At 64.3% G+C, this 26089-nt stretch overlaps 3 protein-coding genes and 1 long non-coding RNA gene across 5 annotated transcripts; 2 read left to right on the top strand and 2 right to left on the bottom strand.

Annotated features, from left to right (window-relative positions):
* Nucleotides 1-1109: 1109 nt before the first annotated feature.
* On the top strand, nucleotides 1110-1684 carry LOC137466795 (uncharacterized). The gene is made up of 2 exons (XR_010995282.1): nucleotides 1110-1435; nucleotides 1543-1684. It is a non-coding gene; the product is annotated as an uncharacterized lncRNA (long non-coding RNA).
* A 154-nt stretch (nucleotides 1685-1838) lies between these two features.
* Nucleotides 1839-7986, bottom strand: RAB5B (RAB5B, member RAS oncogene family). Of its 2 annotated transcripts, XM_068178452.1 has the most exons (7): nucleotides 7886-7986; nucleotides 5565-5757; nucleotides 4933-5084; nucleotides 4132-4254; nucleotides 3436-3529; nucleotides 2550-2649; nucleotides 1839-2245 (listed from the first exon to the last, which is right to left on the bottom strand). In XM_068178452.1, the coding sequence occupies exons 2-7, from the start codon at nucleotides 5725-5727 to the stop codon at nucleotides 2230-2232; spliced, it is 648 nt and encodes a 215-aa protein (XP_068034553.1). In that variant the 5' UTR covers nucleotides 5728-5757; nucleotides 7886-7986; the 3' UTR covers nucleotides 1839-2229. The 2 variants fall into 2 exon arrangements, with proteins under 2 accessions (XP_068034553.1, XP_068034552.1); XM_068178451.1 differs by having other exon boundaries at nucleotides 1839-2649.
* A 1416-nt stretch (nucleotides 7987-9402) lies between these two features.
* CDK2 (cyclin dependent kinase 2) lies at nucleotides 9403-14689 on the bottom strand. The gene is made up of 7 exons (XM_068178456.1): nucleotides 14518-14689; nucleotides 14355-14432; nucleotides 13495-13615; nucleotides 12845-13015; nucleotides 11972-12073; nucleotides 10385-10588; nucleotides 9403-9555 (listed from the first exon to the last, which is right to left on the bottom strand). Exons 1-7 carry the CDS (start codon nucleotides 14631-14633, stop codon nucleotides 9451-9453), a joined length of 897 nt encoding a protein of 298 aa, XP_068034557.1. The 5' UTR covers nucleotides 14634-14689; the 3' UTR covers nucleotides 9403-9450.
* A 3521-nt stretch (nucleotides 14690-18210) lies between these two features.
* On the top strand, nucleotides 18211-25362 carry LOC137466798 (melanocyte protein PMEL-like). The gene is made up of 11 exons (XM_068178454.1): nucleotides 18211-18430; nucleotides 18523-18669; nucleotides 19647-19772; nucleotides 20426-20587; nucleotides 21228-21605; nucleotides 21895-22206; nucleotides 22336-22755; nucleotides 22847-22931; nucleotides 23009-23211; nucleotides 23713-23800; nucleotides 25101-25362. The coding sequence occupies exons 1-11, from the start codon at nucleotides 18211-18213 to the stop codon at nucleotides 25261-25263; spliced, it is 2304 nt and encodes a 767-aa protein (XP_068034555.1). The 3' UTR covers nucleotides 25264-25362.
* Nucleotides 25363-26089: the final 727 nt, after the last annotated feature.

The following is a 26089-nucleotide window of genomic DNA, read 5'->3' as shown; positions in this document are numbered from 1 at the left end:
GGGGACGTCCCCGTGGAGTGACCACAACCAGGATGACCACGGGGACGTCCCTGTGGAGTGACCACGACCAGGATGACCACGGGGACATCGCTGTGGAGTGACCATGGCCAGGATGACCACGGGGACGTCCCTGTGGAGTGACCACGGCCAGGATGACCACGGGGACGTCCCCGTGGAGTGACCACGGCCAGGATGACCACGGGGACGTCCCCGTGGAGTGACCACGGCCAGGATGACCACGGGGACGTCCCTGTGGAGTGACCACGGCCAGGATGACCACGGGGACGTCGCCGTGGAGTGACCACGGCCAGGATGACCACGGGGACGTCCCCGTGGAGTGACCACGGCCAGGATGACCACGGGGACGTCCCTGTGGAGTGACCACGGCCAGGATGACCACGGGGACGTTGCCGTGGAGTGACCATGGCCAGGATGACCACGGGGACGTCCCTGTGGAGTGACCACAGCCAGGATGACCACGGGGGACGTCCCTGTGGAGTGACCACGGCCAGGATGACCACGGGGGACGTTGCCGTGGAGTGACCACGGCCAGGATGACCACGGGGACGTCCCTGTGGAGTGACCACGGCCAGGATGACCACGGGGACGTCCCTGTGGAGTGACCACGGCCAGGATGACCACGGGGACGTCGCCGTGGAGTGACCACGGCCAGGATGACCACGGGGACGTCCCTGTGGAGTGACCCTGGCCAGGATGACCACGGGGACGTCCCTGTGGAGTCACCACGGCCAGGATGACCACGGGGACGTCCCTGTGGAGTGACCCTGGCCAGGATGACCACGGGGACGTCCCCGTGGAGTGACCACGGCCGAGGTCACTCAGGTGCCATCACCAACAGGGCCACCGCAGCTCCCACAGCAGGGTCCCCTCGGTGTCCCCGGTGTCCCCAGGCCAGGCCACCAGGGGAGGCCACGGTGCCACCGCGGCTCCTGTCCCACGGGGAATGCCCCAAACCCCGCCGGGCCTGGGGGCTGCGGGACCCCCAGATCCCAAGATCCAGGAGGGATCTGGTGGAGCCAGGAGGGATCCGGGGGATCCCGGCGGAGTCTGGAGGATCTGTGAGAGATCTGGAGGATCCAGGAGGGATCTGGGGGATCCGGGGGGGGCTGAAGAATCCGTGTGAAGTCTGGAAGGTCCAGGTGGGATCTGGTAGATCCAAGCAGGGCCTGGTGGAGCCAGGAGGGATCTGGAGGGATCCAGGGGGGATCCGAGCATCCGAGGCCCCGCGGTGCCGGCCGGGCAGTCCGGGGATCCCTGCGAGTCCAGTCCCGGCCGGGCCAGTCCCGCTGCCGCCGGAGAGGGATCGGGGATCTGGCAACAGGATCCGGCGGAGCTTTATGGGGTCTGGAGGGGGATCTGGAGGGTCCGTGTGAGATCTGGTGAATCCAAAAGGGATCTGGTGGAGCCAGGAGGAGTCTGGAGAATCTGTGTGGGAGCTGGAGGATCCAAGAGAGATCTGAGGGATCTGGTGGAGGCAGGAGGGATCTGGGGGATCCCAGCAGTCTGGAGGATCTGTGCGAGATCTGGGGGATTCAGGAGGGGACAGAAGAATCCATGTGAAATCTGGAAGGTCCAGGTGGGATCTGGTAGATCCAAGCAGGGCCTGGTGGAGCCAGGAGAGCTCTGGAGAATCCAGGAGGGATCTGGTGCCGAGGTGGAGCCTTGGAAGCTTCAGAAAGTGCTAGGACAGAGCTCGGGGAGAGTCCCAGGGATGGAGCTGGGATCTGGTGGGATCTGGTGGGATCCTGGCTGGGAATGGGGCTGGAATCTGGGCTGGAATCCTCACTGGAATCTGGCTGGATCCTGCTGGATCCCTCAGCTGCTGCAGTACTGGCCACGGCCCTGCGGGCTGGATCTGGGTTCAATCCCGGTGGAACCCGGCTGTGATCCCAACAGGATCTGGGCTGGATCTGCGCTAGATCGTGGCTGGATCTGGGCTAGATCCTGGCTGTAATCCCAACTGGATTTGGGCTGGGTCCTGGTTGTGATCCCAACAGATCCCAGTGGATCCCTCCGCTGCTGCCGCCCCAGCCCACTGCCGGCTGGATCTGGGTTCAGTCCCGGTAGATCCCATTGGATCCCAGTGGATCCCTCAGTTGCTACAGCCCCAGCCCACTGCCAGCTGGATTTGGGCTCAGTCCTGGTGGATCCTGGCTGTGCTCTGATCCCAGCTGATCCCAGCAGATCCCATTGGGTCCTGTGGATCCCTCAGTTGCTGCAGCACCGGCTGTGGTCCTGCAGGTTGGATCTGGATTCAGTCCTGGTGGATCCTGGCTGGATTTGGGGTGGATCCCAGCAGATCTCAGCAGATCCCTCAGTTGCTGCAGGCCCAGCCCACTGCCGGCTGGATCTGGGTTCAGTCCTGGTGGATCCCGGCTGTGCTGTGATCCCAGCGGATCCCTCAGTTGCTGCAGCACTGCCCGCGGCCCTGCGGGCTGGATTTGGGTTCAGTCCCGGTGGATCCCGGCTGTGCTCTGATCCCAGCGGATCCCAGCGGATCCCAGCGGATCCCTCAGTTGCTGCAGCACTGCCCGCGGCCCTGCGGGCTCTGCTCGCTCAGGTCCACGCCCCGGCCCCGGCCCCCGGCCCCGCTCGAGCTCTGCGGCTCCGTCTTTGGCAGCTTCTTGGCTGGAACGGGGGAGTCGGGGTCAGCTGGGGCAACTTGGGCTCATTCGGGATCATTTGGGGTTGTTTGGGGTGGTTTGGGATCATTTGGGGTTATTTACGATCATTTGGGGTGGTTTGGGGTGGTTTGGGGTTATTCGGGATAATTTGCGGTTATTTGGGGTGGTTTCGGGCGATTTGGGATCATTTGGGGTGGTTTGGGGTCATCAAAGCCCCCTCAGACCCCTCTGAGATCTCCCCCAAACCCCTCACAGTTCCCCCCAGACGCCCCCAAAACCCCTCAGGACTCCCCTGAGTACCCCCAGACTGCCCTGAGACACCCCAAAACCCCTCAAAATCTCTCTGAGACCCTCCCCGACACCTCTGAAACCCCCCAAACCCCTCAGAACCCCCCCTGAGACCTCCCCAAAACCCCCGAGATCCCCCAAAACCCCCCGCAGACCCCTCTGAGACCCCCCAAAACCCCTCAAAACCCCCTGATACCCCTCCTAAAACCCTCTTGAAACCCCCCAAAACCCCTCAGAGCCCCCTCAGGACCTGCCTGAGACGCCCCCAAAACCCCTCAAAGACCCCAGACCTCCCTGAGACCCCCCCTGAGACCTCCCCAAAACCCCTCAGAGACCCCAGACCACTCAGAGACCTCCCCAAAACCCCTCTGAACCCCCCTGAGACCTCCCCAAAACCCCCGAGATCCCCCAAAACCCCCCTACAGACCCCTCTGAGACCCCCCAAAACCCCTCAGAACCCCCCTGAGTGCCCCCAAAACCCCTCAGAGACCCCCCAGCCCACCGATGGCCAGGAAGAGGTCGTTGACATTCATGGCTGTCTTGGCCGAGGTCTCCATGAACAGCAGGCTGTTGTCGTCAGCGTAGGCCTGGGCTTCCTGCAGGGAAAACTCAGTAAAAAGCCCCAAAATTCCCCCCCAAAAACCCACGGAAACAGCCCAGAAACAACCCCGGAAATTCCTGAAAACAGCCCCAGAAATTACCAGAAATCAAACCCAGGAACTGCTGGAAACAACCCCAAATATTCCCAGAAAAACCTCTACTTGTTCCTAAAAACCCAACCCCCCCCCAAAATTACCAATTACCCAAAAAATCCCCCAGAAATTCCCCCCAAAAAAAATCCCAAAATCCTCCTAAAATTCCCAAAAAAATCTCAAATTCCCCCAAAAATTCCTCAAATCCCCCCAAAAATTCCAAAAAAATCCCAAAATTCCCCCAGAAGTTCCCAAAAATCCCCCCAAAATATCTCAAAATCGCCCCAAAATATCCCTCCAAAATTAAAAAAAAAACAAATCCCAAAATACCCCCGAAAAATCCCAACATCCCCCAAAATTTCCCCAAAAAAATCCCCAAATCCCCCAAAATCCCCCCAAAAATTTCCAAAAAAATCCCTAAAAAATCCCCCCCCAAAAATCCCCAAATCCCCCAAGAAGTCCCGAAATCCCCCCAGAACTCCCCAGATCTCCTCCAGTCCCCTGACCTCGTACTCCACCATCCTCTTGCTGGCCAGGTCAGCCTTGTTGCCGGCCAGGGCGATGACGATGCTGGGGCTGGCCTGGCGCTGCAGCTCCTTCACCCAGCCCCGCGCGCGGGCAAACGTCTCCTGGGGGGGTGGAGCCTGAGACCCCTCCCCAAATACCCTGAGACCCCTCCTCAAACACCCAGAGAGCCCTGAGACCCCTCCTCAAATCCCCTGAGGTCACCCAGCCCCGGGCACAGGAAAACGTCTCCTGGCGGGGGGTTGGCACCATGAGACCCCTCCCCAAATCCCCCCCAAATCCCCCCCCCAACTCCCAGATCCCCCTCAGGACTCCCTTGAGACCTCCAAACCCCCCAGACCTGGTTGGTGATGTGGTAGGCCACGATGGCAGCCTGGGCCCTCTTGGTAGAGACCCCCCAAAAACCCCCTCAAATCACCCCCAAACCCCCCCCCCCCCCAGATCCCCCAAAATCCCTTCAGTACCCCCCCGAGACCCCCAAATCCCCCCCAGACCTGGTTGGTGATGTTGTAGACCACGATGGCAGCCTGGGCCCCCCAGTAGTACCCCCTGAGACCCCCCAAAATCCCCTCAAATCACCCCCAAACCCCCCAAAACCTCCTCAGTACCCCCCTGAGACCCCCAAATCCCGCCCAGACCTGGTTGGTGATGTCGTAGACCACGATGGCAGCCTGGGCCCCCCAGTAGTACCCCCTGAGACCCCCCAAAATCCCCTCAAATCACCCCCAAACCCCCCAAAACCTCCTCAGTACGCCCCTGAGACCCCCAAATCCCGCCCAGACCTGGTTGGTGATGTCGTAGACCACGATGGCAGCCTGGGCCCCCCGGTAGTACATGGGGGCCAGGCTGTGGTAGCGCTCCTGCCCTGCCGTGTCCCAGATCTCAAACTTCACCGTGGTGTCATCCAGGCACACAGACTGCGTCAGGAACGCCGCTGGGGACGGGGGACAGTGCCACCTCAGTGTCACCAGTGTCACCAACCCACCCAGAGAGCCATCACTGTGTCACCAACCCAGCCAGGGACCCCTCACTGCACCCCAAACCCAGCCAGGCACACGGACTGTGTCAGGAGCACCGCTGGGGACGGGGGACAGCGTCACCTCAGTGACACCGGAGTGTCACCAACCCAGCAGAGTGTCACCACCACCTCACCAGTGTCACCAGAACGTCACCAACCCACCCAGAGAGCCATCACTGTGTCACCAACCCAGCCAGGGACACCTCAGGGTGTCCCAAACCCTTCCAAAGAGCCCTCCCTGCACCCCAAATCCCTGTGGGATCCCTGATCCCGGCTCACTGCCAGTGGTGCTCTCCTGGTGCTCGTGGAACTGTCAGAGCTTGACAAAGCTCTGAACCCCAAACCCCACTCTGGGATCACCCCAAATCCCCGTGGGATCCCCAGATCCCGGCTCACCGCCGATGGTGCTCTCCTGGTACTCGTGGAACTGGCCCTTGACGAAGCGCAGCACCAGGCTGGACTTGCCCACGGCCGACTCTCCCAGCAGCACCAGTTTGAACTGGCAGATCTTACTGGGCTGCGAGTGCCCGTTGGGCCGCTGGGCCCCACGGGCGGCCATGGCCAGGCTGGGCGCGACGGCACCGCGATCCTGGGGACACAGAGAGGGGGGCACGGGGTCACCGGGATGGGATGGGATGGGGTCAGCAGGTGGGATAACCCAGCTGGGATGGGATCAGCACACTGGGATGGGGTCAGCACACTGGGATGGGATCAGCAGGTGGGATAACCCAGCTGGGATGGGATCAGTACACTGGGATGGGATCAGCACAGTGGGATAACCCAACTGGGATGGGATCAGAACACTGGGATGGGATCAGAACACTGGGATAACCCAACTGGGATGGGGTCAGAACACTGGGATGGGATGAGAACACTGGGACGGGATCAGCACATGGGATAACCCAGCGGGTATGGGATCAGAACACTGGGATGGGATCAGAACACTGGGATGGGATCAGCAGGTGGGATAACCCAGCTGGGATGGGATCAGTACACTGGGATGGGATCAGCAGGTGGGATAACCCAGCTGGGATGGGATCAGCACACTGGGATGGGATCCACACACTGGGATGGGATCAGAACACTGGGATGGGGTCAGCACACTGGGATGGGGTCAGCAGGTGGGATAACCCAGCTGGGATGGGATCAGCACATGGGATCACCCCACTGGGATGGGATGAGAACACTGGGATGGGGTCAGAACACTGGGATAACCCAGCGGGTATGGGATCAGAACACTGGGATGGGATCAGAACACTGGGATGGGGTCAGCAGGTGGGATAACCCAGCTGGGATGGGGTCAGCACACTGGGATCAGCCTCACTGGGATGGGAACATCCCACCAGAATCACCCCATTGGGATCACCCTGGGATGGGATCACCCCATTTGGGATGGGACAGGCCGGCCACCCAGGGGATCCCAAACTCTGGGGGAGCCCCAGTTCTGGGCAAGGATCGGATCTGGCGGATCCCAAATTCTGAGCAACTCCAAATTCCAAGGAATCCCAAACTGCGGGTGAGCCTCAGATCTCGGGGATCCCAAAATTCCAGGGAATCCCAAATTCCAGGGAACCCCCAGCTCCAGGCAGGGACCAGAATCCTCCATAACGAGGGGAAAACCCCAAGACTGTGAGGAAAATGCTCCCAAAATAGAGATAAACCCCAATAATGGGGAGGAGGCAGGGGAGAAAAACCCAAAACAGGAGAAAAACCCAATAATGGAGAGTGAGGTGCAGAAAAAAACCCAAAGCAGCGAGGAAAACATTCCCAAAATACAAACAAGAGGAGAAAACCCAATAATAGGGAGGGAGTGGGGAAAAAAAACCCCAAAATAGGAAAAGAAAACCCAATAATGGGGAGGGGACAGAAAATAAAACCCCCAAAGCAAGAGAAAAACCCAATACTGGGAAGGGGGTGGGGAAAAAAAAACAAATAGAAAAAAAAACTCCAAAAATAATGGGGAGGGGGTGGGAAAAAAAAGCCCCAAAACAGGAGAAAAAACCCAATAATGGGGAGGGAATGGGGAAAAAAAACCCAAAACAAGGAAAAAAACCCAATAACTAGGAAGACACAGAAAGTAAAAACCCCAAAACAGGGAAAAAAAAAACAATAATGGGGAAGAGACATTAAAAAACCCACCCCAAAACAGTAGAAAAATCCCAATAACGGGGAAGAGACAGAAAAAAAGACCCCAAAACAGAAAAAAAAAAAAAACAATAATGGAGAAGAGACGTTAAGAAAAGCCCAAAACAGGAAAAAAACCCCAAAAACGGGGAGAGGGTGGGAAAAGAAACCCAAAACAGGAGAAAAACCCCAATAACGGGGAAGAGGCAGAAAATAAAACACCCAAAACAAAAAACCAACCCAATAACGAGGAGGGGACCCAAAAACTCCCCCCAGAATGGGGGAACCCCTCACGCCGCAGCAGCGCCGCTCCCCTCAACCCCAACCCGGCCGAGCCCCGAGCCCTCGGGGGATCCCGGCCCGGAACCCCCCGGGACGAGGCAGCCGCGGCCGCCTCAGGCCCGGAGCCGCCTCAGGCCCGGAGCCCCCTCCCCAAATCCCCACCCGGGGGTCCCGCCCTGCGCGCAGCGCCCGCGGGCCCGGCCCGGCGCGGTTTCCCCGCGGGGCTCGGCAGCTCTCGGTGCCCCTCGGTGCCCCTCGGTGCCCCTCGGTGCCCCTCGGTGCCCGGTGCCGCGCCCGGTGCCCCCCGGTACCTCCGGGCCCTCCCGGCGCGGCCCCGAGCGCACAAACAGCGGCTCCGCCAAGCCCTCACGGAGAGGGGCGGGACTAAGAGAGGCGTCCGCCAATGGGAGAACAGCCCTCCTTTGAGCTCCGCCAATGGGAAGCGAGATGGGCGACGCCCCGCTCAGTTGAACCAATAAGAGGAAGGGGAGGGGTGATAGACAGCGGAGCGGCCAATAGAAGGACGAGGAAGAGTGACCAATGGGGAGGAGGAAAGGCGGCGAGGAGGCGGATTCTATAGTGAGTGACATAGCAGCCGACCAATAGGAAACGAAAACGCGCAGAGGGGCGGGGGGACAACAAATAAGGTGACCGACGGGGGCGGAGCCCCGCGGCTGCCTCGCCCAATGAAGAGGCGGGGAGAGACGAGACCTCGCCCAATCAGACGAGGTGCTGGCTTTGATTGACAGCGTGGACCGCCGGGAGCGCTCACGCTGGGGGCGGGACTTCGGCGGACCAATCAGGACGCTGCGCCGGCGTGACGGGCGTGGCCGGGAGTGGGCGTGGCTATTAGGCCGGGGGGCGTGGCCTGAGAAAGCCTTGGGGGGGGCATTTGGGGCCATTTCGGGGGGTTTGGGGACACGGAGGGGGGTTTTGGTGACCCGAGGGGGTGGAGAGGTTCTGGGGGGTTTGGGAGCATTTGGGGACAGTTTGGAAGGGTCTGGGGACATTTTTTTTGGGTTGCTGAGGACACTTAGGAGGGTTTTGGTGACATTTTGGGGGGTTTGGGGACATTTTGGGGGGGTTTGGGGACATTTTTGGGAGATTTGGGGACATTGCGGAGGGGGGTGGGGACATTTTTGGGGTTTCGGGGACATTTTTTGGGGCCTCAGGATGGTGGGGGGAGGTGACAGGCCAGCCCCGGAGGTGACAATGCCACCCTGACCCCGCCCCCCGTGATAAAAACCGAATAAATTTTATTACAAATTCCTGCAAAAAAATCACAAAAAGCCCCCAAGGTTCGGGGGAGGGGACAAAGGGACATCGAGGGGGTGGCACGGGGGGGGGAGGGGTGGCCTTGGGACCCCCCTGGGGACGATTTGGGGACATTTTGGGGATTTGGGGACATTTTGGGGGTTTGGGGACATTTGGGGATATTTTAGGGACATTTGAGGACATTCAGGGACGTTTTCGAGTCTTTTGGGGACGTTTTGGGACATTTTGGGGGTTTGGGGTAATTTTGGGGACATTTGGGGAAATTTAGGGAAGTTTTGGGGTCTTTTGAGGACATTTTGGGGACTTTGGGGGGGTTGGGGTCATTTTGGGGACATCTGGGGGGTCCTGAAGACAATCTGGGGACACGTAGGGACATTCTGGGGTCTTTTGGGGACATTCTGGAACGTTCTGGGGATATTTTAGGGACATTTGGGGACATCTTGGGGACATCCAGGGAAGTTTTGGAGTATTTTGGGGACGTTTTGGGGGTTTGGGGTCATTTGGGGACGTTTTGGGTCTTTCGGGGACGTTTTGGGTGGTTTGGGGGATATGTTTGGGGTTTTAGGGTCATTTTTGGGGGGGTTCGGGGTCGTTTTTGGGGTCAGAGGCGCAGGTGGGGGACAGCTCTGGTGACGTCCTGGAAGAAGGGGTGGCCCAGGGCGGCCTTGGCCGAGATTCGCTTGTTGGGGTCGTAGTGCAGCATTTGCTGGGGAGAAAAACGGGGAAAATGGGAAAAAATGGGGGGAAAAATTGGGGGAAACGGGGAGAAAATGGGGACAAATGGGGGAAAATGAGGGGAAATGGGAAAAATGGCAAAAAGGGAGAAAATTGGGGGAAAATGGGAAAAAATGGGAAAAATGGGGGGAAATGGGAAAAAATTGGGGGAAAGGGGAAAAAATGGGGGGAATGGGGGGGAAGGGGAGGAATCAGGAAAAATTGGGGGAAAATCTGGAGAAAGTGGGAAAATGAAAGAGAAATTGGGGAATAATCAGGACAAAGTGGGAAAAAGCAGGGAAAAGTGGGAGAAAGCAGGGAAAAGTGGGGAAAAATCAAGAAAAAGTGGGCAAAATTGGGGGAATCTGAGGAAAATTGGGAAAATGGGGGGAAATGGGAAAAAATGGGGGAAATGGGGGAAAATTGGGAAAAATGGGGGAAAACCTGTGAAAAGTAGGGAAAATGAAAGAGAAATTGGGGAATAATCAGGACAAAGTGGGGAAAATCAGGGCAAAGTGGGAAAAAGGAGGAAAAAGTGGGAAGAAGCAGGGAAAAGCGGGGAAAACCCAGGAAAAAGTGGGGGAAAATCAGGGAAAACCGGGGAAAAGCAGGGAAAAGTGAGGGAAAAGTGGGGAACACTGGGGAAAAATCAGGGCAAAGCGGGAAAAATCAGGGCAAAGTGGGGAAAAGCAGAGAAAAGTGGGGGAAAAGCAGGGAAAAGTGGGGAGAAGCAGGGAAAAGCGGGGAAAAGCAGGGAAAAGTGGGGAACACTGGGGAAAAATCAGGGCAAAGCGGGAAAATGGGGCCGAGCGTCCCCTCACCGCCAGGAGCTTGCGGCCCTCGTCGTCCAGGGGCGGCAGCACCTTGGCCAGGTCCTGGCGCGCCCAGCGGGGGAAGGTGGATTTGTAGTCGGGCAGCGCCGACACCCCCGGCCAGGCGGCCTCGTCCGGCGTGCCCAGCGTGCGGAAAATGCGGAACAGCTGGTCGATCTCGGAGTCGCCCGGGAACAGCGCCCGGCGCGTGATCTGGGGGTGACGGGGACATTGGGGACATCCCAGGGACATTGGGGACATCACTGGGACATTGGGGACATCCCAGGGACATTGGGGACATCCCAGGGACATCCCAGGGACATCCCAGGGACACTGGGGACACTGGGGACATCCTAGGGACAGCCACAGGGGACACAGGGTTTGATCTCAGAGCCCTGGGAGCGATCTGGGGGCACACGGGGGACAGGGGACACAGGGGACACCCCCGGGGGGGCTGGGGACACCTGGGGTGATCTGGGATTGGGAAATGGGGTTGGGGCGACATTGGGGACATCACTGGGGACACAGCCAGAGGGATCTGGGGACACTGGGGACACCCCCAGGGGGGTCTGGGACACTGCTGAGGAGGGGGACACAGGGGGGACACCCCAAGGGACACCTGAGACCCCCCCGGGGGGCTGGGGACATCCTGGCCACCCCCAAGGCACCCCGGGGTCCCCCGGTCCCCTCCTGTCCCCTCCCCCCGGGGCTTTGTCCCCTCCCCCACCCCGTGAGCCCCTCGTGACCCCCCCGGGTGACGTGGAGGGTCACATGGTGTCCCCTCCCCCCCCCCCCGGGGCCTCCACAATGTCCCTTTGTTCCCACGGTGACGTCACTGCAGGGTCACCCAGGGGGACACCCAGGACACCCCCGGTGACACCTGAGGGGGTCTGGGGACATCAGGGTCACCCCCAGTGACACCCTCGGGGGGTCTGGGGACACCCAGGACACCCCCGGTGACACCTGAGGGGGATCTGGGGACACCCAGGACACCCCCGGTGACACCTGAGGGGGTCTGGGGACATCAGGGTCACCCCCAGTGACACCCTCGGGGGGTCTGGGGACATCAGGGTCACCCCCAGTGACACCTGAGGGGGTCTGGGGACATCAGGGTCACCCCCAGTGACACCTGAGGGGGGTCTGGGGACATCAGGGTCACCCCCGGTGACACCTGAGGGGATCTGGGGACATCAGGGTCACCCCCGGTGACACCCTCGGGGGGTCTGGGGACATCAGGGTCACCCCCAGTGACACCCTCGGGGGGTCTGGGGACACCCAGGACACCCCCGGTGACACCCTCGGGGGGTCTGGGGACACCCAGGACACCCCCGGTGACACCCTCGGGGGGTCTGGGGACACCCAGGACACCCCCGGTGACACCTGAGGGGGTCTGGGGACATCAGGGTCACCCCCGGTGACACCCTCGGGGGGTCTGGGGACACCCAGGACGCCCCCAGAGACCCCAGTGTCCCCTCAGTGTCCCCAGGTGCCAGCCACCGTCTCGGCAAAGATGCAGCCCAGGCTCTGTCACACCCCAATATGTCCAGCTGTCCCCTCTGTCCCCGGTGTCCCCAGGTGTCCCCAGGTGTCCCTCACCATCTCGGCGAAGATGCAGCCCAGGCTCCAGATGTCCACGGCCGTGCTGTAATATTTGCAGCCCAGCAGGATCTCGGGGGCGCGGTACCACAGGGTCACCACCTGGGGACATCGGGGACATTGGGGATATCCCTAAGGTACCACAGGGTCACCACCTGGGGACATTGGGGACATCGGGGACATTGGGGACATCCCTAAGGTACCACAGGGTCACCACCTGGGGACATCGGGGACATTGGGGACATCCCTAAGGTACCACAGGGTCACCACCTGGGGACATCGGGGACAGCCCTAAGGTACCACAGGGTCACCACCTGGGGACATCGGGGACATTGGGGACATTGGGGACATCGGGGACAGCCCTAAGGTACCACGGGGTCACCACCTGGGGACATCGGGGACATTGGGGACATTGGGGACAGCCCTAAGGTACCACAGGGTCACCACCTGGGGACATCGGGGACACTAATGCCCCAAAAATGCTGCCAAATCCCCGAAATCCCCCCCAGATCCCCACCTCATGCGTGGAAGTTTACATGGGGACCCTAAAGGAATCCTGAGCCCCCCAAACCCCTGAAATCCCCCCAACGCGCCCCCAAACCCCACCTCGTGCGTGTAGGTTTATATGGGCACCCTGAAGGGCTGCTGAGCCCCCCAAATCCCCCCCAAATCCCCCCTAAACCCCACACCTCATGCGTGTAGGTTTATATGGGCACCCTGAAGGGCTGCTGAGCCCCCCAAATCCCCCCCAAATCCCCCCTAAACCCCACACCTCATGCGTGTAGGTTTTCACAGGTACCCTGAATCGGTTCTGAGCCCCCCAAAACCCCCCCACATCCCCTCCCAAGGCCTGAAATCCCCCAAAGCCCACACCTCGTGCGTGTAGGTGCGGACGGGCACCCCGAAGGCGCGGGCCAGCCCGAAGTCGGCCAGTTTGATGGAGCCCTCGGCGTTGATGAGCAGGTTCTGCGGCTTCAGGTCCCGGTGCAGGACCCGGTGCGCGTGGCAGAAGGCCAGCCCCTGCAGCAGCTGGAACAGGTAACTCTGGGGACAGCGGGGACATTGTTGGGGACATCGAGGTCAGCCCCCTGAGTGACCCCTGAGACCCCCAGCGTGGCTCTGGGGTTTTGGGGGACGCCCAGGGGGTCTTGGGATCTGCCCAGGGTGTCCCTAAACCCCCCTGGGGTGACACTGGGGTCACCCGGGTGTCCCTAAACCCCCCCAGAATGTGCCCAGAGGGACCCCAGAGTCACCCCAAGAAAGTTCAGGGACCCCCTGGACCCCCCCATTGCCCCCCAGAGGGGTTTAGGGTCCCCCCAATGTCCCCCCCAAGGGATTTAGGGTCCCCTCAGAGAGGTTTAGGAACCGCCAAAGTCACCCCCCGGGGTTTTAGGGTCCCCCAATGTCCCCTAGAGGAGTTTTAAGGTCCCCCCAATGTCCCCCCAGATGTTTTAGGGTCCCCCACATCCTCCAAAGGACTTTTAGGGTCCCCCCAGTGTCCCCCAGGTGTTTTTGGGCCCCACCTTGATGAGCGGCAGCGCGATCCCGCTGAGGGACGAGGAGTCCATGAACTTCTTGAGGTCCTGGTGCAGGAACTCGAACACCAGGTACAGCTTGTTCTCCGTGTGGATGACATCCAGCAGCCTGGGGACACGGGGACGGCTTGGGGACACGGGGACAGCGACACGGGGACAGCTTGGGGACACGGGGACAGCGACATAGGGACACAGGGACAGCGACACGGGGACAGCCTGGGGACACAGGGACAGCGACACGGGGACAGCGACATGGGGACACGGGGACAGCCCTGGGACAGGGGGACAGTGACACAGGGACAGCCTGGGGACATGGGGACAGCGACACGGGGACAGCTTGGGGACACGGGGACAGCGACATGGGGACAGCTTGGGGACACGGGGACAGCCCGGGGACATGGGGACAGCCCTGGGACAGGGGGACAGTGACACAGGGACAGCCTGGGGACACGGGGACAGCCCGGAGACATGGGGACAGGGACATGGGGACAGGGACACGGGGACAGGGTCTGGGACACAGGGACAGCCATGGAACACAGGGAGAGGGACATGGAGACAAGGACACGGGGACAGCTTGGGGACATGGGGACAGCGACACAGGGACACCACAGCCCCAGGGGTCCCATGGCCCCAGGGACACCACAGGGCCTGGCACGGTCACAGCACAGCTTGGGGACAGCCCTGGTCACGGGGGGCTCCCCACGACCCCCCAGAGCCCCCAGGACACCCCAGGACGCTCCTGGGACCCCTCCTCGGTGACATCTCCCCCAAGACCCCCCAGGACACTCCTGGGACCCCTCCTCGGTGCCATCTCCCCCCAGGACCCCCCAGAAGCCCCCCAGGCTCACTTGACGATGTTGGGGTGGTTGAGCTCCTTGAGCAGCGAGATCTCCCTGATGGCCGTGCTGGGGACACCCTCGGTCTCCCTGCGGTGACACCGGGGGTGGGGGGTGGCTGTGAGCCCCGGGGACCGCCCCGGGACACCCCGGGACCCCCGGGACCCCCACTCACGTGTCCAGGCGGATCTTCTTGAGCGCCACCACCTCTCCTGTCACCTTGTTGCGGGCCTTGTAGACCACGCCGTAGGTGCCCTCGCCGATCTTCTCCACCTTCTGGAAGTTCTCCATGGAGGGGACACGGGCGGCGACACCGGGGGGACACCGGGAATGGGGACGGGGCGGCGGCCCGGGGGTGTCCCCAGGGGTGGTCCCGGGGGGGATATCCGGGCTGGGGGTGGGGACGCCGGGGGTGGCACGGGGCAGGGGGTGTCCCCGGGGGTTCCCGGGGGTGGGGGATGGTCCCGGGGGGGATATCCGGGGTGGGGGTGGGGACGCAGGGGGTGGCACGGGGTCGGGGGTGTCCCCGGGGGTTCCCGGGGGTGGGGGATGGTCCCGGGGGGGATATCCGGGGTGGGGGTGGGGCTCCGGGGGTGTCCCGGGCCCGGGGTGTCCCTGGGCGGGCCGGGGTGTCCCTGGGGGGTTCGGGGTGTCCCCGGGGGTCCCTGGGGGTCCCTGGAGGGGGTCCCTGGGGTCCCGAGCGCGGCCGCCGCGTCCCCCCCGCGCGCGCCAAAGCCGCGGCGGCCCCGCCCGCGCCGCTTCCCGCCTTTCCGCCGGCCACGCCCCCCGCGCCGCCGCCCATTGGCTGAGCGGGGCGTGACGTCGCCGACGACGCGGGAGATCCCTTAAAGAGAAAGTGGCGCTACCGGGAGCGGCGGCGGGGATTGCGACTGGGACACTGGGGACAGGGACCGGGAATTGGGATTGGGACGATGGGGACCGGGGACAGGGACCGGGAATTGGGATTGGAATAGGGACAAGGACAGGGATCGGAACCGGGGATTGGGACCGGGACTGGGACACGGGACAGGGACCGGGACCGGGGATAGGGACAGGGATCAGAACCGGGACCGGGGACAGGGACAGGGACAGGGACTGGGGGTTGGGACCGGGATAGGGACACGGGACAGTGATCGGGACCGCGGATTGGAACAGGGACCGGGACTGGGATCGGGATCCGGGATAAGGATGGGATCGGAACAAGGGACCAGGATGGGGTCGGGATCAGGACCGGGACACTGCAGGCCCCGCCCGGGCTGCTCGGCCAGTGCCTGAACCGGACACCGGCACCGGACACCGGCACCGGGACCGCGCCGCGGGCTGCGGCCAGACCACAGCCGGACACACGGGGGTCACGGGGAGCAGCCCCGGGGAGCACACGGGGGTCACGGGGCTCTCCGGGGGTCACGGGGCTCTCCGCACACGTGGCCCCACGGGCACGGCCCGCACGAGCGGCCACACGCACCGGGACAGCCCCGGGGGGCACGGAAACGGCCAGAGCCGGAAAGCTCGGGGTCCCCCCGTGTCACCCGCCGAAATCGGGGTCCCCCTCCGTGTCACGCACCAGGTTCGGGGTCCCCCTGTGTCATCGGGGTCCCCCTCTGTGTCACCCCCGGGATCGGGGTCCCCTTGTCCCATCGGGGTCCCCCCGTGTCACCCCCGGGATCGGGGTCCCCCCATGGATGAACCACCAGGATTGGGGTCCCCCTGTGTCATCGGGGTCCCCCTCCGTGTCACCCGGGGGTCGGGGTCCCCCTGTGTGGACAAATTCGGGGTCCCCCCCCATGTCACCCACGAGGATCGGGGTCCCCCCCCCGTGTCACCCCCCGGGATCGGGGTCCCCCATGGGTGTCCCACCGGGATCGGGGTCCCCACCCCCCTCGTGCCACACTGGGGGTCCCCCGCTCTCCCTGGGCTCGGGCCCCCCTTTGAGTGTCAAACCGGGGGTCCCCCGCTGTGTGCAGAATTGGGGACCCCCCCCCTTTTTGCTCCCTCGCTCCCCCCGCCATGGCTGTCACCCCCGCGGCCTCCACGACCCCCCAAACCCCAAACCCCCCAAAATCCCAAATCCCCATCCCAGGGGTCTCCGTGTGCCGGGATGGGGGGGCCGCCCCCCCAAAACCCCCTGGGCGATCTGGGGGGGGTCCCCGCGTCCCCCCCACCCCCCCTCCCCGGGGCAGGCCCGCACCGTGTGACCGCGGGTGGCCCCACGTGGGGAGGGGGGGGCGGCCCCTGCGCCCCCCTTTTTTTTGGGGTGGGGTCATGCAAATGAGCGCCCCTTTTTGTGTCGCTGTCCCCGTGCCCGGCGCCTCTGCCCCGGCCGTGCCGAGCGTGGGGGGAGGCGAGCGGCGACCATGAGGGGGCTCGGGGCCATCGCGGTTTTGGGGACGCTCCTGCTCCTGGCTGAGGCTCAGCGGCGTGAGTGGGGTTTTTTGGGGGTGCGGGGGGCGCCCGGAGCTTCATGCTTTGGGGTTTTTGGGGTGCAGAGCCCCCCTCAAAGGCAAATCCTTCACGGAGTTCGGGTGTACCCCGATAATCCCCCTTGGAGGTGGTTGTGGGTTCGGCTTAGAGGCGTAAGTGGGGTTTTTTGGGGGGTGGGGGGTGCCCAGAACCCCATGCTTTGGGGGTGTTGGGGTGCAGAGCCCCCCCTTAAAGGCAAATCCTTCACGGAGCTGGGTTGTACCCCGATAATCCCCCTGGGGGTGGCTGGGGGGTCCCCGGGGGTGGTTGTGGGGTGTGGGGTGTGGGGCGGGATGTGGGGGTCACCATCCCGCTGGAAATGGGGGGGGCACGCAGCCCCACTCTCCCTGCCAAGGGGGGACCCCGTTTTTTGGGTGGAACGGGGGAAGTGGCAGCCCCGTGTGAAGGGGGGACAGGGGGGAGCTGAGACACCCCTGAAAATGGGGGGACTTGGGGGACCTGGCAGTGCCCCGGGAGTGACGGGGACACAGGGGGACCCTTTGGACCCCGGGAGGGGACGTAGGACCTTACACAGCCCTGAAAGTGGGGGACACGAAGGGCAGCCCCCCACGAGCCCACACGGGGGGCACGGCAGCCCCCCGACCCTGGGGGAACACAGGGGCTCTGCAGCCCCCCGAAACTGGGGGGACCCGGCAGCCCCCCAACAGTGGAGGGACACAGGTCACCTGGCAGCCCCCCGACCCTGGGGGGACACGGGGGACTCTGCAGCCCCCCAACACTGGGGTGACCCGGCAGCCCCCCAGTACCGGGGTGACCTGGCAGCCCCCCGACCCCGGGGGCACACGGGGGGTGCCCGCCCCGGCCCGGCCCGGCCCGGCTCAGCTGAGCGTCACATGAAAGGGCTTTGGGGCCATGTGATGGCTTTGCCCCGCGCGTGGCTTGGCCCGAGCTCTGTCACGCGGGTCCCCCCCGAGCCCCCCCGGGTCCCCCCAGGGTCCCCACGGTCGGGAGGACCCGGCTGGACACCCCAGGGGTGGGGGACCCCTGGTAGAGGGGGATATGGGGAGATGGGTCCTGGGGAGGGGACACTGGGGACACGGGGACCTCACAGACCCCTGCGAGTTGGGGACATGGGGGACCTGGCAGCGTCCTGGGAGTGGGGGACGTGTGGGACCCCTGAGGGTGGGGGGACGTGGGGGGGACCCTTCAGCCCCATATGAGGTGGGGACGTGTAGGGATGTGACAAACCCCTGAAAAAGGGGGACGGGAGGGACAGGACAGACCCCCGAAAATGGGGGACACAGGGGGACATGGCAACCCCCTAAAGTGGGGGACATGGGGGACATGACAGCCCCCGAAAATGGGGGACATGGGGGGACACGACAGCCCCCGAAAATGGGGACAGGGGGGACATGACAAGCCCCTGAAAAAGGGCGACACAGGGGACATGACAGCCCCCCAAAAAACGGTGCCACGAGGGACACGTGGCGCCGCTGATGCCCTGGGCGCGGGGTGTCCCTGTCGCTGTCCCCCAGGAGCCGCTGGCCGGAGCCCAGGCCGGAGCCGTGGCCGGAGCCCGGCGTGGAGCGGGCGGCCGGCGCCGTTCCGGACCTGGGACACGGCGCTGTACCCGCTCTGGCACCAGGGGACCCGCGACTGCTGGCGAGGTGAGTGCCACCCGCCCTGCCTGGCCGTGTCAGTGGCAGGGTCCGGCCGTGTCACTGACCCCCTGCCACCCCCCGATCGTGTCCCCGAGCAGGTGGCGATGTCACCTTCGACATCAGCAACGACGCTCCCACCATGGCGGGTGCCCAGGCCACCTTCTCCATCGCCCTGCGCTTCCCGGGCAACCAGAGCGTGCTGCCCGATGGCCGCGTGGTGTGGGGGCAGAACTGCACCGTCAATGGTCAGTGAGCCCCAAACCGCCCCAAAGCCACCCCAAACCACCCTAATCCACCCCAAACCAATCCAAAGCCACCCCAAACCACCCTGAAACCACCCTGAAACCACCCCAAACCATCCTAATCCACCCCAAACCACTCCAAAGCCACCCCAAACCACCCTGAAACCACCCCAAACCACCCCAAACCATCCTAATCCACCCCAAACCACTCCAAAACCACCCCAAACCACCTTGAAACCACCTCTAACCACCCAAAACCACTCAGAACCACCCTGAAACCACCCCAAACCACCCCCAAACCGCTCAAAACCACCCTGAAACCACCCCAAAATCACCCCGAGACCATCCCAAACCACTCAGAACCAAACCACCCCCAAACCATCCTGAAACCACCCCAAACTCCTCAAAACCACTCCAAACCACTGCAAACCACCCCAAACTGCTCAAAACTACCCCAAACCACCCAAAACCACCCTGAAACCACCCCATAACCACCTCAAGCCACCCAAAACCACCCCCAAACCACCCAAAACCATACCAAACCACCCTGAAACCATTCCAAAACCATCTCGAAACCATCACAAATCCCCCCAAACCACCCCAAAACCACCCCAAACCACCCAGTAACCCCCCCAAACCACCCCAAACTGTTCAAAACCACCCAAAACCACCTAAAAGCATCCCAAACCACCCCAAACCACCTAAAACCATACCAAAACCCCTTAAACCTCCAAAACTCCCCAAAACCACCCACAACCCACCCTGAAACCATCCCAAACCACCCAAACACACCCCAAACCCTCCGAAACCACCCCAAAACCCTCTGGACCCCCCAAAACCTCCGAAACCCCAGTGTCCCCTCACCCCCTGTGTCCCCGTGGTGTCCCCCTGGTGTCCCCCTGGTGTCCCCAATGTCCTCTCACCCCCCCCAGTGTCCCCGCGGGGTCCCCGGTGTCCCCTCACCCTGGCTGTCCCCACAGGCACGCGGGTGGCACGGGGGGACCCGGTGTTCGCGGAGCAGCCGGACGCCAGCGGGACCTTTCCCGACGGGCAGCCCATGCCCAGGGGCAAGCGGGGCAAGTTCGTCTACGTCTGGTGGACATGGGGTGAGGATGGCACCGGTCACCCCAAACACGGCGCCGGGTGTCCCCGAGGTGGCACCAAGCCCCCTGTGGTGGCATTGATCCCGCTGTGGTGGCACTGACCACGCCGTGGTGGCACCAACCCCCCTGTGGTGGCACTGCCCACGCCGTGGTGGCACTGTCCCTGCTGTGATGGCACTGACCCTGCTGTGGTGGCACTGCCCACGCCGTGGTGGCACTGCCCACGCCGTGGTGGCACTGTCCCTGCCGTGGTGACACTGTCCCCGCTGTGGTGGCACTGTCCCCGCTGTGGTGGCACTGCCCACGCCGTGGTGGCACTGACCATGCTGTGGTGGCACTGTCCCCGCTGTGGTGGCACTGACCCCGCTGTGGTGACACTGCCCACGCTGTGGTGGCACTGACCCCGCTGTGGTGGCACTGCCCACGCCGTGGTGGCACTGACCATGCTGTGGTGGCACTGTCCCCGCTGTGGTGGCACTGTCCCCACTATGGTGGCACTGCCCACGCCGTGGTGGCACTGTCCCCACTATGGTGGCACTGCCCACGCCGTGGTGGCACTGTCCCCACTATGGTGGCACTGCCCACGCCGTGGTGGCACTGTCCCCACTATGGTGGCACTGCCCACGCCGTGGTGGCACTGTCCCCGCTGTCCCCAGGGCGCTACTGGCAGGTGGTGGACGGGCCAGCGTCGCGGCTCACGGTGGGCACGGCCGGGGTGGCCCTGGGCTCGTACACCATGGAGGTGGCCGTGTACCACTACCGGGGCCGCCAGAAGTTCATCCCCATCGGCCACGCCATCTCCCAGTTCAGCATCACCGGTGGGTGACACGGGGACACCGGGGGACACTGAGGGGCACAGGGGGGGCACGGGGAAAATGGGGCAGGGGGTTTGGGGTGGGGGTTGTGGGGGGGTTGTGGGTGCAGGTGACATTGGGTGCTGAGGCTGCAGGTGACAGTGGCTGTAGGTGACAGTGCAGGTGACACTGGGCGTAGGTGATATAGGTGACACTGGGTATAGGTGACACTGGGTATAGGTGACACTGAGTGCAGGTGACATCGGGTGCAGGTGACACCGGGTGCAGGTGACACCGGGTGCAGGTGACACTGGGTGCTGAGGTTGGAGGTGACAGTGGCTGTAGGTGACACCGGGTGCAGGTGACACCGGGTGCAGGTGACACTGGGTGCTGAGGTTGGAGGTGACAGTGGCTGTAGGTGACACCGGGTGCAGGTGACATCGGGTGCAGGTGACACCGGGTGCGGGTGACACTGGGTGCTGAGGTTGGAGGTGACAGTGGCTGTAGGTGACAGTGGCTGTAGGTGACACCGGGTGCAGGTGACACCGGGTGCAGGTGACACCGTGCGCCAGCGTTCGGGTGCCAGTCAGACCAATGGCCGTCCACACCGCTGTCCCCCTCCCCTCACCCGTGTCCCCGCGCTGTCCCCGCGCTGTCCCCGCAGACCAAGTCCCGCTGGCCGTGGACGTGTCGCAGCTGCAGGACGCGGGGGCCGGTGCCGGGCGCTTCGTGCGGAACCGTGCGGTGGCGTTCGCCGTGCGGCTGCACGACCCGAGCCGCTACCTGCGCCACGCCGACGTGTCCTACTCGTGGGACTTCGGCGACCGGAGCGGGACCCTGATCACGCGCAGCGCCACCGTCACCCACACCTACCTGGACACCGGCACCTTCTCGGCCCGCCTGGTGCTCCAGGCCGCCATCCCGCTCAGCCCCTGCGGCCCCACAACCACGCCGGGCCCCACCGGGGCTCCCACCGGGGCCACCGGGCCCGCGGCCACCACCCCGGCCGGGGGACAGAGCACGGTGGCGGTGGCCAGCACGGGTAAGGGGAAGGGGAAGGGGGGGTTTGGGGTGGCATCGCCTGCTGGGGGTGCGCACGGTGTCCGGGGTGCTCCGTGGGGTGTGGTCCCAGTGTCCCCCGTGCCAGAGTGTGTGTCCCCAGTGTCCCCTCAGCCCCCAGAGCCACCCCACCCCACGGTGTGTGTCCCCGGTGTCACCAGGGGACACGGAGCACCCCCGACACTGCAGTTGGGGGGGTCCCGGGGGGGTCCCAAACCAGAGGTGACCCCAGCCCGGGCTCTGGGGGGTCCTGGGTGACCCCAACCCCGTTTTTCCCGCAGCCCCCGCGGAGCCCGTGGAGCCCACGGGGGGCTCGGCGGCGGAACCCTCGGACCCCGCCGTCACCGAGCCCGCTGTCCCCATTGTCACCGAGCCCTCGGTCCCCGCCGCCACCGATCCCGCTGTCACCGCCGCCATCGAGCCCTCTGTCGCCGCTGTCACCGAGCTCTCGGTCCCCTCCGCCACCGCCCCCGCCCTCGCTGCCAGCACCGCGGCTGTCGCCTCCTCCGTGTCCCCCGCTGTCGCCACCGCGGCCGGGGACACCTCTGTCACTGTGGTCCCCGCGGAGGGGACAGCGGCTGCAGGTGGGTGCTGGCCCGAGCCGGGGCTGGCGGCAGGGAGGGGACATGTTGGGGGTGTCCCCAAGGGCTCGCTGTCCCCAAGGGCTCGCTGTCCCCTTGTCCTCGCCCAGCGTCTCCCGTGTGTCCCTGCAGATGCGGCGACAGACGGAGGCGCGGGTGGTGTCACAGCTGCGGCCACCGCGGGATCGGCCACAGCTGGATCGGCCACAGCTGGATCTGCCCTCGATGCCACCGCTGCAGCCACGCTTGGTGTCACGGCGGATGCCACCACAGAAGCCACCGCAGGAGTCGCTGCTGTGTCCCTGGCCGCTGCCACAGCTGGAGCCACAGCTGGGGCCACGGCTGCGGCCGCAGCTGGAGCCACAGCTGGCGCCACAGCTGGGGCCATGGCTGCAGCCGCAGCTGGAGCCACGGCCGCAGCCACAGCTGCAGCCACAGCTGGTGCCACCGCCCAGCCGCTGGCGCTGGTCAAGCGCCAGGCCCCAGCCGAGGACTCGCCCGGCTGCGTCCTGTACCGCTACGGCACCTTCGCCACCCAGCTGGACATCGTCCGTGAGTCCGGGGCTCCCGGGGGTGCCGGGGGGGTCCCGGGGGGTCCGGCCGGGGCTTCCCGACCCCGCTGACCCCTCCTCGCCCCCCGCAGAGGGCATCGAGAGCGTGGCCATCGTGCAGGTGGTGCCCGAGGGCGGCGGCAGCAGCGTGGAGCTGACGGTGACGTGCGAGGGCGGGTGAGTGGCGACAGCGGGCGACAGCGGCGGCGACAAGGCAGCGCGGTGTCCCCGGCGCTGACGCGGCGTGCCCGCAGGCTGCCCGAGGAGGTGTGCACGGTGGTGGCGGACGCCGAGTGTCGCACGGCGGAGGCGGAGTCGTGCTCGGCGGTGTCGCCGTCGCCCGGCTGCGAGCTCGTGCTGCGCCAGGACTTCAACCGCTCCGGCCTCTTCTGCCTCAACGTGTCCCTGGCCAACGGCAACGGGCTGGCCGTGGCCACCACCCGCGTGGCCGTGGGAGGTGCGACACGAGGACAGGGCCCTGGGTGTCCCCTGGGTGGGGCTGGGGTGTTCCTGCCCTGGAGGGGTGGCAGGGACAGCGTGACAGGGTCCAGGGGATGTCCCCGCGTGTCCCTTGGGTGAGGCTGAGCTGTCCCCGGCCCGGAAGAGGTGACAGGGACACGGTGACGAGGTCCTGGGTGTCCCCCGGGCGGGGCTGGGGTGTTCCTGCTCCGGGGGGTGACAGGGACACGGGGACAGGGTCCTGGGTGTCCCCGGGTGGGGCTGGGGTGTTCCTGCTCTGGGGGGTGACAGGGACACGGGGACAGGGTCCTGGATGTCCCCCGGGCGGGGCTGGGGTGTTCCTGCTCTGGAGGGGTGACAGGGACACGGGGACAGGGTCCGGGGGATGTCCCCAAGGCCCCCCGGGTGGCACTGAGCTGTCGCTGCCCTGCCGGAGGTGACGGGGACAGGGTCTGGGGGATGTCCCCAAGGGGTGGCACTGAGCTGTCGCTGTCCCCAGGAGCTGCTCCGGCCACCGGCCGCACCACGCTGTTCGTGGGGCTCGTGCTGGTGGCGGCCGCCCTGGGCACGGCCGCGTACACCTACAGGTGAGGGGACACTGGGGACACTGGGGACACTGGGGACATTGCAGATATTGAGGACACTAAGGGGACAATGGGGACAGTGGGGACACTGCCTATGGGGTCGGGTGAGACTGTGGGGTTGGGGACATCAGGGACACCCCACAGGGAGGAGGTGACACCGTGGGGCTGGGGACACTCCCTATGGGGCGGAGGTGACACTCTGGGGACACTGGGGACCCTCCCTTTGGGGTTGGGGACATTGGGGACACTCCCCATGGGGTGGAGGTGACACTGTGGGGACACTGGGGACACTCTCTATGGGGTTGGGGACATTGGGGACACTCCCCATGGGGTGGAGGTGACACTGTGGGGACACTGGGGACACTCTCTATGGGGTTGGGGACATTGGGGACACTCCCCATGGGGTGGAGGTGACACTGTGGGGACACTGGGGACACTCTCTATGGGGTTGGGGACACTGGGGACATCCCACAGGCAGGAGGTGACACTGTGGGGCTGGGGACACTCTCTATGGGGTTGGGGACATCGGGGACACCCCACAGGCAGGAGGTGACACTGTGGGGACACTGGGGACACTCTCTATGGGGTTGGGGACATTGGGGACACTCCCCATGGGGTGGAGGTGACACTGTGGGGACACTGTGGACACTCTCTATGGGGTTGGGGACACTGGGGACACTCCCCATGGGGTGGAGGTGACACTGTGGGGCTGGGGACACTCCCTGTGGGGCAGAGGTGACACTGTGGGGCTGGGGACACTCTCTATGGGGTTGGGGACATCGGGGACACCCCACAGGCAGGAGGTGACACTGTGGGGACACTGGGGACACTCTCTATGGGGTTGGGGACATTGGGGACACTCCCCATGGGGTGGAGGTGACACTGTGGGGACACTGTGGACACTCTCTATGGGGTTGGGGACACTGGGGACACTCCCCATGGGGTGGAGGTGACACTGTGGGGCTGGGGACACTCCCTGTGGGGCAGAGGTGACACGGTGGGGCTGGGGACACTCCCTTTGGGGTTGGGGACATTGGGGACACCTCACAGGCAGGAGGTGACACTGTGGGGACACTGGGGACACTCTCTATGGGGTTGGGGACACTGGGGACACTCCCCATGGGGTGGAGGTGACACTGTGGGGCTGGGGACACTCCCTTTGGGGTTGGGGACACTGGGGACACCCCACAGGCAGGAGGTGACACTGTGGGGACACTGGGGACACTCTCTATGGGGTTGGGGACACTGGGGACACCCCACAGGCAGGAGGTGACACCGTGTCCCCCCGCCGTGTCCCCCCCAGACGAGTCAAGCACCCGGCGCTGTCCCCGGCGCCCCCCACGCCCCCCGGGCGGCCCCGGGGGTGGCTGTCCCCAAACGTCACCGTGCGGCGGCTGCTGCAGCGCGCCCTGGGGGGGGCCCCGAGCGGCGAGAGCAGCCCCCTCCTCCGGGGCCGCTCCGTCTAGGGACCCCCGCCCCAAAACCAGCCCCCCAAAACCCCCCGGGACCCCCCCGGAGCTGGGGGGGGGTTGGGGACACGCGTGGTGGCCTCGGTGGCACCGAGAGTAAAGGCAGCGATGTGGCCGTGGCTCCGGCTCCGTGTGTGGTTTGGGGGGTCCCGGGGGGTTTTGGGGGGGGATTTACGGGCGTTTTTGGGGAGCTCTGAGATCTGGGGGGGCTTGGGGGGATTTTGGGTGGGTTTTGGGGTGTCTGGGGGTGCCCTGGGGGGGTTTTGGGGGAATTTTGGGGTGGTAATGGGGGACTCTGAGGGGATTTGGGGTGGTTTTGGGTGTTTTGGGGTGGGTTTTGGGGGGTCTGGGGGGGTTTTTTAGGGGTCTGAGGGGATCTGGGGGTGTCCTGGGGGTTTTAGGGCAGTTTTGGGGTGTCTGGGAGGTGTCCTGGAGGGGTTTTGGGGGGACTTTGGGGCGGTTTTGGGGGTCTGGAGGTGTCCTGGAGGGGTTCTGGGGGGACCTGAGTGAATTTTGGGGGTCCTGACGGGAATTTGGGGGTCTGGGGGGTTTTGGGGGGTTTTTAGATGGACTTTGGGGGGTCCTGAGTGACTTTTGGGGGGTTTTGGGGTGTCCTAGGGGGGTTTTGGGGTGTCCTGGGGGGGTTTTGGGGGGTTTTTGGATGGATTTTGGGGATCCTGGGGGGATTTTGAGGGATTCTGGCGGGGTCCAGGTGGGGCCCCTCCTCCAAGGCCTCTGATGTGGGGACCCCTGCCCCAAAACCAGCGACCACGCCCCCTAATTTACATATTGATTAAAGATATTTTTGACCACATCCTGCAAT

This window comes from Anomalospiza imberbis, unplaced genomic scaffold (assembly GCF_031753505.1).
Source record: "Anomalospiza imberbis isolate Cuckoo-Finch-1a 21T00152 unplaced genomic scaffold, ASM3175350v1 scaffold_439, whole genome shotgun sequence".
Taxonomy (NCBI): Eukaryota; Metazoa; Chordata; class Aves; order Passeriformes; family Viduidae; genus Anomalospiza; species Anomalospiza imberbis.
This window is presented reverse-complemented; position numbering and strand designations above follow the sequence as displayed.

What these genes read in the sequence shown, in the direction of transcription:
- RAB5B (XM_068178451.1), bottom strand. Translation starts at nt 5,727, where the DNA reads ATGGCCGCCCGTGGGGCCCAGCGGCCCAACGGGCACTCGCAGCCCAGT. An exon ending in CCAGGAGAGCACCATCGGCG is followed by an intron (nt 5,085 to 5,564) that starts GTGAGCCGGGAT and finishes CCCCGTCCCCAG; the next exon opens with CGGCGTTCCTGACGCAGTCT. An exon ending in AGAGGATGGTGGAGTACGAG is followed by an intron (nt 3,530 to 4,131) that starts GTCAGGGGACTG and finishes TTTTCCCTGCAG; the next exon opens with GAAGCCCAGGCCTACGCTGA.
- CDK2 (XM_068178456.1), bottom strand. Translation starts at nt 14,633, where the DNA reads ATGGAGAACTTCCAGAAGGTGGAGAAGATCGGCGAGGGCACCTACGGC. An exon ending in AACCACCCCAACATCGTCAA is followed by an intron (nt 13,616 to 14,354) that starts GTGAGCCTGGGG and finishes CCGTGTCCCCAG; the next exon opens with GCTGCTGGATGTCATCCACA. An exon ending in TCGCGCTGCCGCTCATCAAG is followed by an intron (nt 13,016 to 13,494) that starts GTGGGGCCCAAA and finishes CGCTGTCCCCAG; the next exon opens with AGTTACCTGTTCCAGCTGCT.
- LOC137466798 (XM_068178454.1), top strand. Translation starts at nt 18,211, where the DNA reads ATGACAGCCCCCCAAAAAACGGTGCCACGAGGGACACGTGGCGCCGCT. An exon ending in GACCCGCGACTGCTGGCGAG is followed by an intron (nt 18,431 to 18,522) that starts GTGAGTGCCACC and finishes GTCCCCGAGCAG; the next exon opens with GTGGCGATGTCACCTTCGAC. An exon ending in CTCCCAGTTCAGCATCACCG is followed by an intron (nt 20,588 to 21,227) that starts GTGGGTGACACG and finishes CTGTCCCCGCAG; the next exon opens with ACCAAGTCCCGCTGGCCGTG.